Here is a 16,140-nt window from a genome sequence, read left to right as displayed (position 1 = left end):
TCTTCATCAGCTGCTCAGTGAGACACAATTTTCAATATTTGTCCGGACGCAGCGAGGCGTCAGCTCATTCTTGTGGTGTGCTCTCATTGGATTTTGCATCTGTTCCTGTGCAGTATAGAAAAAGTTTAAGAGGCGTTTCATGCCGTTTGTCGCTGCACGTACTATTTATACTGCTGAGTCGGGGCTAATATTTGATCTTGATGAGCTGCCACCCCAGGGCCTCCTGCGGCTGCCAATTCAATCTCCACAATGTCGATCGGTGTTAAGTCCTTGACAAATTCGTCGTATTGTTAATCCGAATTTGATGGCATCCATTTGCATAATGAGGCGAATTGACAGACAGAGCGTGAAAGGAAATCTGCCGCTTGGAAATTATGTCGGTATATGAATATGTGTTTGCCGTAGCGAAGTAAACTATGTACAATGCAGTGTTAACATTGTGCAGCGTTGCGTGCCCCGTGCGGAAAGACAGGAAGGCAGCCACTTTGGTTTGAGACGTCCATTTTGAGAAGTCATGTTGGTAAGTTCTCGGTGTCCTTTAAAAACATATTTAAGTGAGCCGCTGAAGGCCGTTTGTCTGAGCAACATGAAATTTGCGGGCTGTCCATCATCATGAGTAAAAAACAACGTTTCATGAAGCCATGCCAGAAACACAAAAAGACGGTTCGAAGCAGCCCTTTTAGTGTCATGTTGTTATTTTTCCAAGTCCTTTAAAACAATTTAATTCAGTAATTGGAGGCAGTTTCACTTAGCAACATGATATTTGGCAGGCATGTCGATCAGAAGTGGACCTACAAAAAAAAAGTCTCACGATGTAAATCCTGAAAACAAACATTTTGCTTTGGAGCGTCATTCTTTCAATTTCTCTGGGTCTTTTAGAAAAAAACAAACAAACAAAAAAAAACAATTCCGCCACGTCTGATGAAGAAAAAGTGGCTTACGGCTCGGTCCCAAACAGGCAGAGGCCCGGTACCGGTGGTTGGGGACTACTGCTGCACAACAACACTCAGACGCAAATAGGTCTAAGAGGCCATTTTAGAGGCATTTTGGCAATTTCCACAGGTCCTCAAAGACCAACTTGTCCTAGATATTTTTTCCAATTGCTTCCAAATTCGGGCGTCATGGTTGTTGACTGGTTAGCATGTTTGCCTCACAGTGCAGAGGTGCAAGGTTCGATTCTAGGCTCCGGCCTTCCTGTGTGGAGTTTGCATGTTCTCCCCGTGCCTGCGTGGGTTTTCTCCGGGTACTGCGGTTTCCTCCCACATTCCAAAAACATGCATGCAGGTTTATGGAACACTCTAAATTGCCACTAGGTGTAATTGTGAGCGTGGATGGTTGTTTGTCGATGTGTGCACTGCGATTGGCTGGCAAACAGTTGAGGGTGTACCCCGCCTACTTCCCGAAGACGACTGGGTTTGGCTGCAGCACGCCCCGCAAACTTTGTGAGGATAAGCGGATCGGAAAATGGAAGGACGCTTGTAACCATCGTTACTATTTTTTTAATAACTGTTCCAGGAAAAAATATGTTCTTGTTTTAGGATTACAATTTTTTTTTAAATCAATGTTGTTGGAAGAGTATGACTTTTGATATTGAATAAATATGACCATTCTTATAAGATTACAATGAATATTTTCAGGCAGCAAAAATGTCGTCATTGTTATCAGATTACAAACCCTTTCAAATCTTGCTAAATGCAACTTTATTGATTTGAAATGTTTTTCATAATAGACTACGGCTTATAAATCAAAATAAGACCATCCTCATACAATCAAGACTTTTCAGCTTCCCATTTTTTGTCTAAATAAATAAGAAATACTTTTTGAAAAAAAAAAGACTAATAGTCAACTCTGTCCAAAAAAAACAACAAAAAAAATTAATGTCCCCATTACAAAAAGCTCTATTCTTATAAAATAAGCACAGCGTAAACATGTTGCCTGCTACTGCTTGGTCATTAACAGAGAGTTGAAAGAACGATGAAGTATTTTCAACATACAGTATTCATATTAAAAGGTTGAGTATCTGCAAAGACTTTTTGGACAGCTAAGAATATCAATATGGTTTAAAATATTGTCTGTATGGTTAAAATTTCATGATGCCAATTTTTACTTGTGAAAAAACCATGCATGAGTGCAGTCGTTATCTTGAGAGCACAAAGTTTGTCACAGTACGTTGAGCTCGACTTTAATCAGTTTTGTCGCTGCGGCCTTAAAGTGTCTCTAAACATAGAAAGCGACGGACCATTTAAATGTCATTGTTGGCATGCTACGTCTTTGCCCTGACAAAATTGATTTCAGATTTCATGATTGAAAAATCCTTCCCCGACTGCGTATACATTCAGGAAAGGCATTCATATTCGGCGTTAGTCCATACATCGAGCTCCATTTGCTATGCCGTTTTTCAGTCCAATCTACAAAGACGTCACACTCAAATCAATACAAAGAATCATGTTGAGATCTTTCTCATATCCTAGGATTCTGGCTTTTCAACTTGAAAAATAACACTTCAATCTTGTTAAATGTCTTATTTTTAGGCTTTATCATAGTGCCGATTTATCCTGAAAACAAATGTGGACAATTAACTTTTAACTCATAAGATTTCAACTTCTCTTAAAAATAAATAAATAAAATACCATCTACAGTACTTATTAAATTATATTAAAATCGTGACATTTTCCTCAGAATGAGACCAACCACATATCTCAGAAAAGTGCAACTTTACCTTTGTAAATAATGTCTTTTTTTTTGGCACATTTTTTTGATTGCGCCTTTGAACAGTGCAACTGTCCCAAAGAAAATGTTTTGGGGAAGAAAAAAAAAAATCTGCCTTAATTCAAATTGCACACATTTGTTGTCAAGAAAAATGTGACTTAAATTATAAATTCTGACTTTTTTGTCTTTAAAAAAAAAAATCTGACTTTATTCTCAAAAGATTACCGGTACTTTTTCTTGAAAATAAAGAAAAATCTAATATTTTTTTAAATGAGAAATAATTTGAAAAATTTTGACATTGCCATATTTTGGAAAAATATTATTTCTCATGAAAAAATATGCGAAAATGTTGATCCCTTTCCGCAGCTTTAAATATGAACATGTTTGCTTTCCGCTTTGCCGTTGGTTCATTTCAAGCTAAAGCCCACAATAGCTTGTGAATATGAAAGACATTTCATTGAATGCAATCATTCAAACCCACAAACTTTCCTCCCTGAAATCGCTCAACTTCCCAAGGTTTTCCTTAGCCGATCATTCCAGCCATCTCCCTGAATTAATGTCTTCCTTTAACGACGTCAATTAGCCTCGAAGTGCACTCGCATCCCATCGACAGTGTAAATATCCCACGTGGCTCTCTCTCCCCGCCTCCAGCTTCATCACCGGCCACGCAAATCCTCCTCTGCGGTACGCTGTGCTAAATTACCGTGCGTGCCACTGATGTCGTTAGCTTTGTTTCTGTTTATTGTCAAAGCCGTCGATAGACGTGCGATTGGCTGGCAACCAGTTAAGGGTTTACCCCGCCTACAGCCCGATGACAGCTGGGATAGGCTCCAGCGCAACCGTAACCCCCCGGTGAGGATAAAGCGGCTCAGATAATGATGGCTGGATCTATATATGCCTGTAGCTAACTGTGGAAAGATTAAACTTGAATGCAATCTAGGCCCTTTAATCGATGGGATTAATAGCTAACTACCTTTTTGGCACACACTTTGCAAAAAAAGAAGCAAAAGACAGTGGGATGAAATAAAGGGCAACACTAACCTCGGGCGTCGAAGAACTCTTCATCAGAGCTGTCCACAGATTCCTGCGCAATATTCTGCAGACACCAGTGGGTGGCGCTGTGCTTGCGTGACGAACCTTTGGGTTCACACAAACACAAACACATGGATCATTTAAGCGACGGATATCTCAACATAAACATTGCAACAACACAGATTGATAATCTAACAATATTCACAGGTACTTATTCTTCGTCCAATGCAAAAAATGACTCATTTTAATGCAGCTTGCTGAGTCACTTAGTTGTGAGACTCTTCTTTGTGTATTTTATATGTTTGTATTATACTGCCCCCTGGTGGCCAAGGCATGCACACCACAAGGGTGACAATGTCAATGGGTATTGAAGTTCAAAATCACGATGCACAAACTGTTCAACATTCCATTTAAATATTGCATGTTTTTATAAAGTATCATATGATGGTATACAGTGATCCCTTGCTATTTCGCGGTTCGTTTATCGCGGCTTCAGTGCATCGTGGATTTTTTCAAACATATTCATAAAAAAAAATAAAAATCTTTTTTTCCATATACATGGAGTACAGTACTGTATATGTTGCTCTATAAGATAAGAAAAGATAAGAAAACCTTTATTAGTCTCGCAATGGAGAAATTCCCTATGTGACTCGCTGTTGTTTTGCAGCTTCTCGCGGACCGTTTGAGGACTTTTTGCGGGCTTTAGAAAAAATATATGTTTTTTGTTTTTTTTACCTGTATATGTTTATTGCTCGCTACTTCGCTAATTTTCGTTTATCGCGGGTGGTTTTGGTCCCCATTAATCGCGATAAACGAGGGATTACTGTACTATTTTTCTTAAAACACGTTACAAAAGACTGCAGTTTTGTTTTGGGGGATTTTTTTGGGTGGGAGGAAGGGGCACTGGAACGGATTAATGGCTTCTCCATTCATTTCAATGGGGAAAGATGGTTGGACAGAAAAATGTTTTGCGTTTCAGACAGATTTATTATACAGCATGTCATTAGCACAATACATTTGTATTGATATTGCGCTTTCACAATAGCTGCACCTTTAACAGAGCACTTTACAGAAAGGTTAACATTCAGCGCGGATAACAAGAGAGAGCAATAAAAAGTGTTTAGGTTGGAAATAGATTAAATTAAATCAATGTTCAGCACTGGCTCTCGTGATGTTTCTCTTTTATGACTACCCTTGTTTGTGTGTACTTACGAAAGGAAAAGCTTGAAAGAAACAAATGTTGAACAACACGTGACATTTGTGATGGTGACAATGGCCCAAAAATAACACACAGTGGGTGTTTTCTATTGATTGCCTGCAGCATGTGCGTGCACTGGATACAATAAAACAGTTCAATAAACGCCTGGAACTCATTCTGCTTTCAAATGAAAAGATGGATGCACCAAACATTCAATTCTCAGCTGGTTGCAGAATTTTTGCGTCATCTAAAACAATGATTCACAGTGCGGGACATGTAACTCAAGTCTTGCATGGAGGAAAATGAATTAAATGTTCAAACGGTGAATTATGAGGCAGTGGCCGACACATTTTTTTAATGCAGTCCAGAGCATTTGTATTTCATTTTTAAGGGAATGCATTTGCGTTCAATCTTGTAAAATGGTTTGTTTTGAAACATTTACTTGGGTACAATTTATTTCGTTCCATGCGGTACAACTTGTAAGATTTAAACTTTTTGAACCTAATGTTTCACAGTTTACATCACAAAACAAATTTCCTCTTGTGAAATTGCAACTTTTTCCCCAGCAACATAATATCAAAATGCAACAATTTTGATATTAAAAAAGTGACTAAATTAATATTGTAACTCAAATAAAAGTGGAATATTTTCCGCATAAAATTGTGATTTTTTTTTGCGGTTACATTTTACACTTACAGTACACTGCTGAATATTAAAATAATCACATTTCTTGTTGGGTTCAGGCTTTCTTATATTACATAATGCAAACTTTTTTTCCTCGCATATTATAACTATTTCCTTGTAGCAATACAACTTCATAAAGCTTTTTTTCTTGTCAAATTTCAATTTTATAACTGTAAAATGATCACTTTTTTCCCCTCATGTTGGATGAGGAAAGGCAGAAAAAAAGAGGAGCTTTTAACTTTTTGATATTACACAATCTTTATATCCGTACAAAATTATTTTCTCATAGAACTCCAACATTCAATGTTTTTCCTCCTATTCCTTTTTTTCCTCAGAGCTCAGATTTTTTTTCCACTTGTAATATTACAACTTTTTTCCCCCTCAAGAACTCAAATGTTCTTGTGATATTACACAGAAATTTCAGGTGGGACCTTATTTGAACAAAACTCGTTCTCTTTAACATATTGAATTTGGGAATAATCGTGTCTGGGGTGTGGCATGACTCAGCACGATTACACATGAGACTGTTCCCATGTTGTTCTTCTTCTTGAAGGAGTCCCTTGGCAAGAGCCTTTGAAAGCAGCAGAGAATGGACAGAGCTGACTGGATGACGATACTCGCATTGGTGAGTCGCCAAAACTTTCTATTAATAGCTCGCCCCTCCAATTCAATCAAAACTAATCGTGGCACAATCAATTGCTGCAGTTGATGAGAGGCAGCGATCGGATTAATCTGCCATCCCAAAAAATCTAATTAGTGGCGCACACACATGATCACACGCGCTATAACACGACCACACACGCTAGCATGCACGATAACGCCATTAGGCTGGACGAAATCCATCCTCACTACGGCAGCGGGTGACAGGCTCGCTCTTTGTGTTCGTCGCTTGAATTTGCCTCGCTGCCAACGGCCCACATTTGGGTTGTGTTCGCCGTTTTGCGTTTGTTGTGGCTTTGTCCACTGTGGTTGTCACTTTCAATAGCGTGCGCGCTCAGGCACGACTCCAGTGAAGGTCACAGCAGTACTTGTTGCTGCTTTTTGTTCTCTCTTGTTTATATGAGGACCTCCAAGCGGCAACAACGGGTCTTCTGTCCCTGATTATGATTTTTTGGGGGGGGGGGGGGGGTTCTTTTCACATGGTTTGTCCACATGTTCCTCAGCCAGATCTGTTTTGGTTGACTTTTGCTCTCGTGCCTCCTCTTGTATCCGCAGGACTTTGCAGGTGTTGCTCGTCTTTCTTTTTTGCCCCCTGTTTTTACAACCATGTTCTATTGATACTTTTTGGTCTCTCTTACTTTCATAACCATGTTACAACCAAAAATATTATTGGTGATAAAAACTAACTCAAAACAAAGCAAAAATTTTGAAATGAGAAAGAGAAAAATATATATTTTAAAAAAATGCTGAAAAGTGCTGAAAAAAACCCCAGAACGAATTGAAAGTACGTGCTCCATTCTTAAAACGAACTAAAACTATTGTAGCGAAAATGTTCTTTGTTGACATCTTTGTCACTTAATTTCATACATGAGCTTTTGCGGTTTATTTTAACTGTATTTATTTTGGTATGTAAAGAAAGCTCAAACAGGCATTTGGGAATTGTACTTTGCTACATAACAGTGACTTTTTTTTATCTTGCATTCTCCAAATACACCATTATATAATTAATAAAACAAATAACTGATTTTAAAAATTAATAATGAAACATCCCCCCCCCCCCGGTCTAAAAACTCATTCAAGCCAACTGAATGTTGTTGGTGCTCCCTTTTCACTCTCCTTGTTGACACTCAGATTCTCCAGCCAGGTTTCAACAAGTGTTATTTTATGATTTTCAAACTCTCCACTTTCCTTTTTTTAGCCCCAAACCTGGTGCTGTTATAGTTGTTGCTTCTCTCCTTGTGAATCTAAAGCTCCCCAATCAAGTTTCAACCGGTGTTGCTGTTGCCTTTTGCTCTCTTTTCCACCTTGTCTATGCCATGATTGCCAGCTCAGTTCCAACAGGTGCTTTTTGATCATTTCTTCTTGTTGATTGCTTGGTTCCCAACAGGTGACTTTCGTTAGTTTTTAATGCTCCATTTTCTCCTTGTTGAATCCCAACAAAGTCCCGACATGAGTTGCCGTTGCCGTCTCTCCGTCTGTTTTCTCTCCATCTGTCCCCTCAAGACCATAAAGACTACTGATACGACATCACTAAGATGCTGAGCAGAATGGGTAAAATACAGGAGGAATAATAATATTGCCATTTGCGGTCGTTTATGCCCAATTTTCTGTGTAAAAAAAAAACAAACTAAAATGTGGGCTCTCAATCAAAAGAGAATGGAAGAAAAACAATACGTTGTCTCCTTTATTCTCCACGAGATTCACAGATTGGAGTCGCATCGGTCGGCTGAATGTGGTGAAAAGCCTCGCGCCGCTCAGCACCTTTTCACCCCATCCATTTACCCACCCATCAATCATCAACCCTTCATTCATCCAACCCATCTATCCACCAACCTACTCATCCATCACACCACCCACCCATCTAAAACCATACATTAACCCAACGAATCATCTATCCATCCCATCATAGACACAGCCATCCATGATCCCACCATCCATCCATCAAGAAAAAAGGCAATACCAGTGTGTCACTCCCCTGCCATCGCCTTGACCTGAAACATTGGCGAGCAGACAACGAGGCCTGACCATGACATAAATCCAATAAGTTACAATTAAGGTTGCTTTTTGTGCTCAACCACGATGCAGCAAAGCTCATCGACGGAAGGCATTAGCTCAATGGCAGCTGCCTGTTGAACAGGACAATACCATACAATGCAATGCAATTTACCATATACGACGAGACAGCGACAAGCAATGTCTAGCGGAAGTGGCACTTTAGCATTCATAACACAGACGGAGGACGGGGGTTTATAGGTGCTGCTATTTTTAGCCAGCCGCATAACAGAACAACAAGTCCATGCCCGATTATTCAATTGGGAGACAAATAAAAAGGAAAACTTCCAGATTGATGGCTTTTCATTTAATACCAGGAATATAAAATGCTCAGGGGGGCTATTACTCACACTATTAAGTTGAAGTGAGAGGGAGGAGGAGCTGCACCGATGACAGAGATGACTGTGAGCAAATTGGAAAGAAAAGCTAATCTTATTTGTTGTTGGCTGACATATTGACTAAACAAATGAGCTATGGCCTCAGGAGATGCTACCGAGTGCCGATTAGTCACCAAAAAAAGATAAGAAGGTCGACTTTGTTTTCACATAATGACATAAACCTGCTAAAAGCAGGTTTTAATTTCATGTACCATTGAGTGAAAGAGTGAAAGCCGAGCCTTTCATTTTGATCCAAATGCTTCCAAATGTGACAGATTTTATTACGGAAACCACTGAACTCGTTGTCGCCCGTAACACTGATTGTTCTGGATATTTTGAAAAAACTACGAGTTATATTGCCCAAGCAGGAAAACAAGCAAAAGTAGTTGTTGGATACTTGTGATATGCGTTTGCCAAGATGACAATAGCAGACGCGATGTTGTCCAGTGTTTGCATCATCCACCTCACCAATCCCCTTTTTACCAATTGAGGGAAAAAAAGCCACAATGCCGAGTGAGGTTATCTCTGTGCAGCATGCTGACTTATAAGCATATTACTGTGTATGAAGTACTGATGATCACTGTGTTAAGACATTATTCCTCGCTCGGGATGGGTGAGTACCAATACCTGATATCGGTATCCTGCCGATACCAACCATGATACTTAAGGCAAAAAAGTTGTTTAAGTCCTCCTCGGCAATAATTGATGCTATACTGTAGCAGTTTGACACATCGGAGAATCAACATCTGCGTCCGAAATAAAGGTTTTCCTTCATAATTATGGTCATTGTGTTCAATTACATTTTATATATCAAAAGTATTAAAGGTATCAGTACTCGGAATTTTGAGCACTTAAACAATGACTACTCATCCTGGTATCAGTCTGAAAAAAATGGTCTTGAACAGCCATTGTTCTCCCAGCTACTAGTTGACTTCGTCATCAGTGCACGAGCCGCTAATTACATTATGGCTGGCTCAGTCCAGGGCCATAGCTAGTCATTTGAGGGCTCTGGACAAAACATAGTCATGCTCAAATGTGGGTAGCCATCCCAAGCAAAAAGTAAGTAAGTGTCAACATCCATCCATCCATATTCTGATACGCTTATCCTCACGAGGGTCCCGGGCGTGCTGGAGCCTATTCCAGCTGTCTTCGGGCAGTCAGCGGGGGACACCCTGAACCAGTTGCCAGCCAATCGCAGGGCAGTCATAGACAAAAAACCATTCGCGCTCACAGTCACACCTAGGGACAATTTAGAGTGTTCCATTAACCTACCACACATGTTTTTGGACTGTGGGAGGAAACCGGAGTACCCAGAGGAAACCCACACAGGCATTTGGGGAACATGCAAACTCCACACGGAGCCAGAATCGAACCCTGCACCTGTGCACTGTGAGGCGGACGTGCTAACCAGTCAACCACGGGGCCGCCAAGATCGGCCCGATTGTTTCCACCCAGTTTCGAACTGGGGACCTTTCATGTGTTTGACCAACGTGACAACAACTACACTATGATATTTTTTTGCAAGTTTCAACCAACAAAAATGGAAGTAAAAAGATTGTGAGTGTATTACCCCCCCCACCCCCCAAATATTGGGCAGTCTATAAATTAGAAGGGTTATAAAGAGGAGGTTCACCAGTGCCTTGAGCAAAACATGGCAAAGCACTCGAGGCGGTCGATATTATGTCATCTTCATCTCTTTCCTCATAAAACTGCACTAGCATGATGTAATTACCGTATCTCTCATTAAAAGCAGGTCACTTCTGTCTAGGCAGAAAGATAATTTGGGCACATCACCCAAGAAAGAAGCAAAGACAAAGCCATTGTTTTACGATAAAAATATGCTAACATTAGCCAGAATATCCTAACAAGTCATATTAATACTGTCCTGGTGCTGCAGGCAACAACTTTTTCTTTTTTAAACCCATAGAATTCTTCAACTAACGCTGATAAACTTTCAATACGCAAAAAAAAAAAAAAAAACGGGGGGCAAAAGGGAGAAGGAAATCCCCCACCAAAAAATATGAAGACATCTTTTAAAATATTGTGGAGAAATAAAGGAATACAATTTTGAATATGTGAATTTGCAGGTGCTGAACCCAAAGTATGTTGGTATCCACTGTCCTGACATGAAAAAAATGGGGGTTCTCGTTCCTGATCGGTCCGTGACTGCTGTGTTCCCCCCTCCCGAGCCTTGCAATGTGAGCCGAGAGGGAGAACTAAAATAATAATATTCCGAAACAATCACAACATGTTACGGGAAAAACTACTTAGCGTTTGGTGCTTTCCGTCACATTGGCATGTCTGTGTCTTCGCACATAAATGACCATTTGCAGTTTAGCATTTCAGTGCATGTGAGATTGAGGGCAGTTTAGTTAAACAGAAGGCTATTTATCAGGGTGAATGGCAACTGGTGGCTTTACAGGTTACATGTACCTTCTGCCATATGGTGGGAGAGCATATAATTGTTGTGCCTGTCACTAAACGGTGCTGGCATTAATAGATGAACAAAGATAACCTCACTTGGAGTAAAATAATCACTCAGTTGAAACCCTAATTTTAAAGCCTAGCCCAGACTTGAATTTGGCATTTCAAACCCTGCCTGGAAACCCTTCTTCAAAAGCATAAATCATGATTGGAACTTTAAATACCAACCTCGGTTTGAGACATAGTTCGAAATCTTAACCACCAATTCTTACCTCGTCTTAAGATTGTCACTGTATTGTGGTTTGAAAACTTATCCAGCCTTGAAACTCTCATTTGAAACTATATGCCTTGTTTGGAACCATAATTTAAGAGCCTAACCATGGCTTGCAACCCTAAACCAGAGTTTAAAAGTCAAATGTTTCAAAATCCTCAACGTTATTAAAACCCTACTTTGAAAGCTTACGCTGTCCTAAAAAATACAACACGAAACTCTCATTTGAAATTCTAAATCTGACATGGAATCATAATTCAAGCTCTAAGATTTGCTTAAAACCCTACACAGGTTTGAGATCCTAATTTGAAACCCTAACCTTGCCTTCAAACCCTGATTTAAAACCCTAACGGCACCTCCAAACCATAACCCTGATTTGAAGCTACAACCTTACCTTGAAAGCTTAATTTGAAACCTTAACCCTGGCTAGAAACCGAAATTGTGCTTCACCTCTGGATGACAACGTTACTTGTAACAAACACTACCACGACAGGGACTAAATTGCACTTAACTCAAATGGGATCAAAAGAAAAGAAAAAAATGTATCCAGCGTACTCTCTTTGCTACTTCTCCTTGACTAACCTGAAATTCCCTCGCATTTGAGCAGAACACGTTAGAAGCACACAGCGAGGTGTTCACATTCCAGCAGATTGAGGCACACCGTGGCGGTACCTGTTCACACAGCACACAGGGCGGGCACGCATGCAGATGTTTCTCTTACCTCTTCCCCTCGCCTCCTGAGACATGCTGTCCTCCGCACAGAGATGTCCTCCTCTTCACTCGACTCGTCGATCACTAAAACGAAGAGGGCGAGCGATGCGCAGCGCTTCCAAAAAACGCTCCGGGAGCACACCGACGCGATGTTGACGCCGCAGCCGCCCGATGCGCCTCCTCACGCGGCGATCTGATGCCGCGCTTCTCGCTCCGCATCCACCTGTGTCAAGCGAAACGTCCACCCGCCCCCGCCCGCACCCGCTTCACCGCAGCCGCCGCGCATACTTTGGGGAGGGTTTGTTGTCTCTGTGCAGACTTGGCTCACATTGCCACCCAGCAGCTCTTCTTCCTCCTCCCTCCACCACGTTTTATGACTCCAGAAGAAAGGAACCGAGAGCTGGTCTGGAGCGCCACTGCCTCCTGCAGTGCGCCCGTCCGAGTCGGCTGAAGGGCGTCCTTCTCCCTGGCGGTGACCGCCACTAAAACTGCCGCGATGAAAACAAACAAAAGCACGAATTTCACAGGTCCCTGAATGCCGGAGGCTCGTTTCTAATTTACGTCAATCAAGTGCAGCCTATCACGCGCGTTCATCAAGATCATGCAACATTGGAGACGATGCGTGTGCCTCAGTCACTACACGGGCCGGCTATTCTCAAGCTGTTTATCTCTGTACCCTCGAGTCTTGATAACAAAACAACTCTTTGTTCAAAGGCCTGATATCGATCCTGTTCATTTGAATCAGGTGTGTGCAACAGGGAGAGATGGAAAACATGCAGGTGGGCGGCCCGTGAGGACCGGAGTTTGACACCTGTGATTTTGAAGGATGAGCTCCTGGTCCAAGTAGAGGACTTGAAGTATCTTGGGGTCTTGTTCACGAGTCGGGGTAGGATGGAGCGGGAGATCGGCAGTCGGTTCGGTGCAGCGTCTGCTGTCGATCTGTCGTGGTGAAGGAGTTGAGCCGAAAGGTGAAGCTCTCACCAATGGTCACGAGCTGTGGGTCATGACCGAAAGAACAAGATCCCAGATCCAAGCAGCCAATGAACATCTCTAATATCAATTGATGCCTATAGGCGAAAACTGTTTTATTTTTTTAATTCGGTTTTTTTTTTCTTGGAGTGACAGTTACATATAGAAGAAAAAAAGCTTTTGGATACCTGTCCACTGTCGTGACGAATGTGCAACTTTGATATGAAGACTTATTGCTGTCCACTGTAGTGACTGATGGATATTCAACAAAACCGTTTCTGAGTTCGCAGTCCACTGTTGTGATCACAGAGTAGACAATGCTTAAAATAACACCAGCATTAAGTCCGTTGTTTGTCTCTTGCGTTTTCTAGGGGTGTGTGGGGGGGATAGTAATGGAGCAGATGACTGGCCTGAAATCCAGCAGTGATCCGCACTAATCTGACACGACGCTTTATGGCTGCTGCCGCTTTTGACCCACATGGGCTGTAAAATAAGAGTCCAAACCCTCAATACCCCCACCGGTACACCTCAAAGTGAACCTATGTCACCTTTTTTTATGACCCGTCTCACCTCATCAGCACACCAGGATGGAGAAGCCATGGAAAAAACAGTGTGAAAAAAGAAACACTCCATTACAACCTAACGTATTTACAACCTCGAGCTGGGAAATTACATAAAACTATTTTCAAGTAATTATGGCCACTTTCATGTCTCATTCAGAGATGATTTGTCCAAATTTGACCCACATATACAGTACTAGAAAATAGACGACTCTGAATTCCACTAATTAAAGGTAATCTCTCTCTCTCTCTCTGTCGGTGTGTGTATTTATCTCGGCTTCCCTGCGAAACCTGTTGCCCCCCCGACCCAACCCCCAATAAGTGGTAGAGAATGGATGGACGGATGAATTACCTTCAACTAGTGTAGGTTTATTGACAGAAAAGCCATTGTTATGTCTCAAAATATCATGTTTTAAATTGTCTTTCTTGTATCGAATTGTGGCGGCCCGGTGGACCAGTGGTTAGCCCGTCGACCTGACAGTGCAGAGGTACCGGGTTCAATTCCAGCTCCGGCCTCCCTGTGTCCCCCGCCTACTGCCCGAAGACAGCTGGGATGGGCTCCAGCATGCCCCGCGACCCGTGTGAGGATGCAGCGGATCAGAAAATGGATGGATGGATCGAATTGTATTCTTCAAAAAAGTGATTTTTCGCTTTGTGTCAAATTATTAGTTCTTATATTGATACATATCGTATCGGTGAAAAAGTCTGTTCATGGACCCTAGTGCCAAAGAGGGCTAATTGAAATAAATCTATCTGAGATGTATTGTCTCCACATACTCGGCGTTCTAATAGACCGCCGCCGCTTTTCTTCAATGCGGAGAGAGACATGAAGTATTCATGAGCAAATAATTTATTCAAACATTAAAAGCACACAGAACTTTTTTAAAGGGTTTACAGGCATCTCCGCTTGACTCGCACTGCATAATATTTAAGGCTTTTGCCTTTTACAACACAATGGTTACTACATTTATAGATAGATGGATTGACAGATATGTTTATACACCTTTTTTTTTTTATTTCAGGCATGGACGCTTGACTCGCCTTGCAGCTTTATACACACGCACACACGCACAGACAATTTTCTTTTTTTGAGGAAATGCAATGTATTGAACCCGTTCAGTCGGGGGAAAATACACTTGGTACTTTCATGAACTCCACTGAGACCATTTTTCCAATTGCTCGCAAATTTGAACCAGTTAATTGCGAGATAGACGGAGGGATGATCTGAGAATGCAAAAGAATTTGAATTCCCTTTCATGACATTTGATGTCTGCGAAGCACATCACCAATGAAACAGGAAATAGAATTAAGCATAAAAGAACATATTGTTTGAGCCTTAAGTTCTCGATCCAGAGTGCAGTGGCAATCTTTATAAAGCATTGATGTACTATCCACATGCACATGGTAATGTGTGTAATCACTAAGTTTACTTTTATACAACAAAACAAACATTGCACCCATTTTAAAGGTTGAATCTCTCGGCCAATCCACTTTTGTATGGGCCAAGGTTCACCAGGCAGTCCTCTGAGAAATGCCGATCACAAACAAACAGCTCTTTCCCGGATACACTTGTCTTGCTGTCTGCTCGGAGAGAGTGGGCGTGTGTTTACTTAGCAAATTTTTGAAAGAGTGGCGCTCTAGCCGGGGAGGGGAGACCACTCGGAGTGCGCCTTCATTGGGCATGCATGCGAAAAAGTTCAGAGCAGCGGAGCTCCAGCCAGGGAAAGTGGCCGTGTGTTTCGTCTGCAGGAGTGGTATGGGAATGGTTCCTCAATCTAATTAATGGAACATTGAGGGCCCAATCATTTTCTTGAATTGGGTGGCGCTGATGCTTAGAGAGCAGGAATGGGCAGGAATTGGTCAGCGGAGGAAGAAAACCACTTTTGGGCTGTAATTAATAATGATTTAGCATTTTAAAACAGCTAAAAGTTCCACAAAGTTGATTTTGCATGATACAGACCCTTTAACCCAATAGAATACAGGTGTCAAACTCAAGGCCCGGGGGCCAGATCTGGCCCGCCAGATCATTTTTTGTGGCCCACAAAAGCAAATCAAATATGTCAAATTTTACACTGATTGCTAAAATCTGTACAAAATAATTCAACTTCTCATATGTAATAAATGGGTGAGATTTTCTTAGCATTTTCTTACAAACCCTTCATTACACTAACTTAAACAATTGTTGAATGAGCCATTATTCTTGACTACTTTATATGTTTTCACAGTCCTAACGGCCCTCCAAAGGAAACGGTCACTACTATGTGGCCCATGACAAAATTGAGTCTGACACCTTTGCCATAGAACATATTGCAATTACAATAGAAGAAGACATTGAAGGGAGAATCCGCCAGAAACAAACAAAAACCGAAAGAGGCTGCAGTACAGGCCTGGAAAAGCATTTCAAATGAAGAATGCAACAGTCTGGTAAAGTCAATTAATCACAGGCTCGATGCAGTTATTGGATAAATATTAAATGCTATTCACTGTAATGTA

General features: G+C 41.3%; 1 protein-coding gene across 2 annotated transcripts in view; it reads right to left on the bottom strand.

The window, feature by feature from the left end:
• pitpnm3 (PITPNM family member 3) overlaps positions 1-13,044 on the bottom strand; it is a 61,318-nt gene extending 48,274 nt beyond the window's left edge. For both annotated transcript variants that reach the window (XM_086124803.1, XM_086124804.1), the window contains exons 1-3: positions 12,930-13,044; positions 12,129-12,606; positions 3,751-3,846 (exon numbers count right to left, since the gene is read on the bottom strand). In XM_086124803.1, coding sequence (XP_085980929.1) covers positions 3,751-3,846; positions 12,129-12,153 — 121 coding nt within the window. In that variant the 5' untranslated portion in view covers positions 12,154-12,606; positions 12,930-13,044. The remainder of the gene's footprint in view (positions 1-3,750; positions 3,847-12,128; positions 12,607-12,929) is intronic.
• Between the last annotated feature and the right edge of the window lie 3,096 nt (positions 13,045-16,140).

The sequence above is a fragment of the Hippocampus guttulatus genome, chromosome 12 (assembly GCF_054856545.1).
Source record: "Hippocampus guttulatus isolate MCC_2025c chromosome 12, RoL_Hgut_1.0, whole genome shotgun sequence".
Lineage (NCBI taxonomy): Eukaryota > Metazoa > Chordata > Actinopteri > Syngnathiformes > Syngnathidae > Hippocampus > Hippocampus guttulatus.
This window is presented reverse-complemented; position numbering and strand designations above follow the sequence as displayed.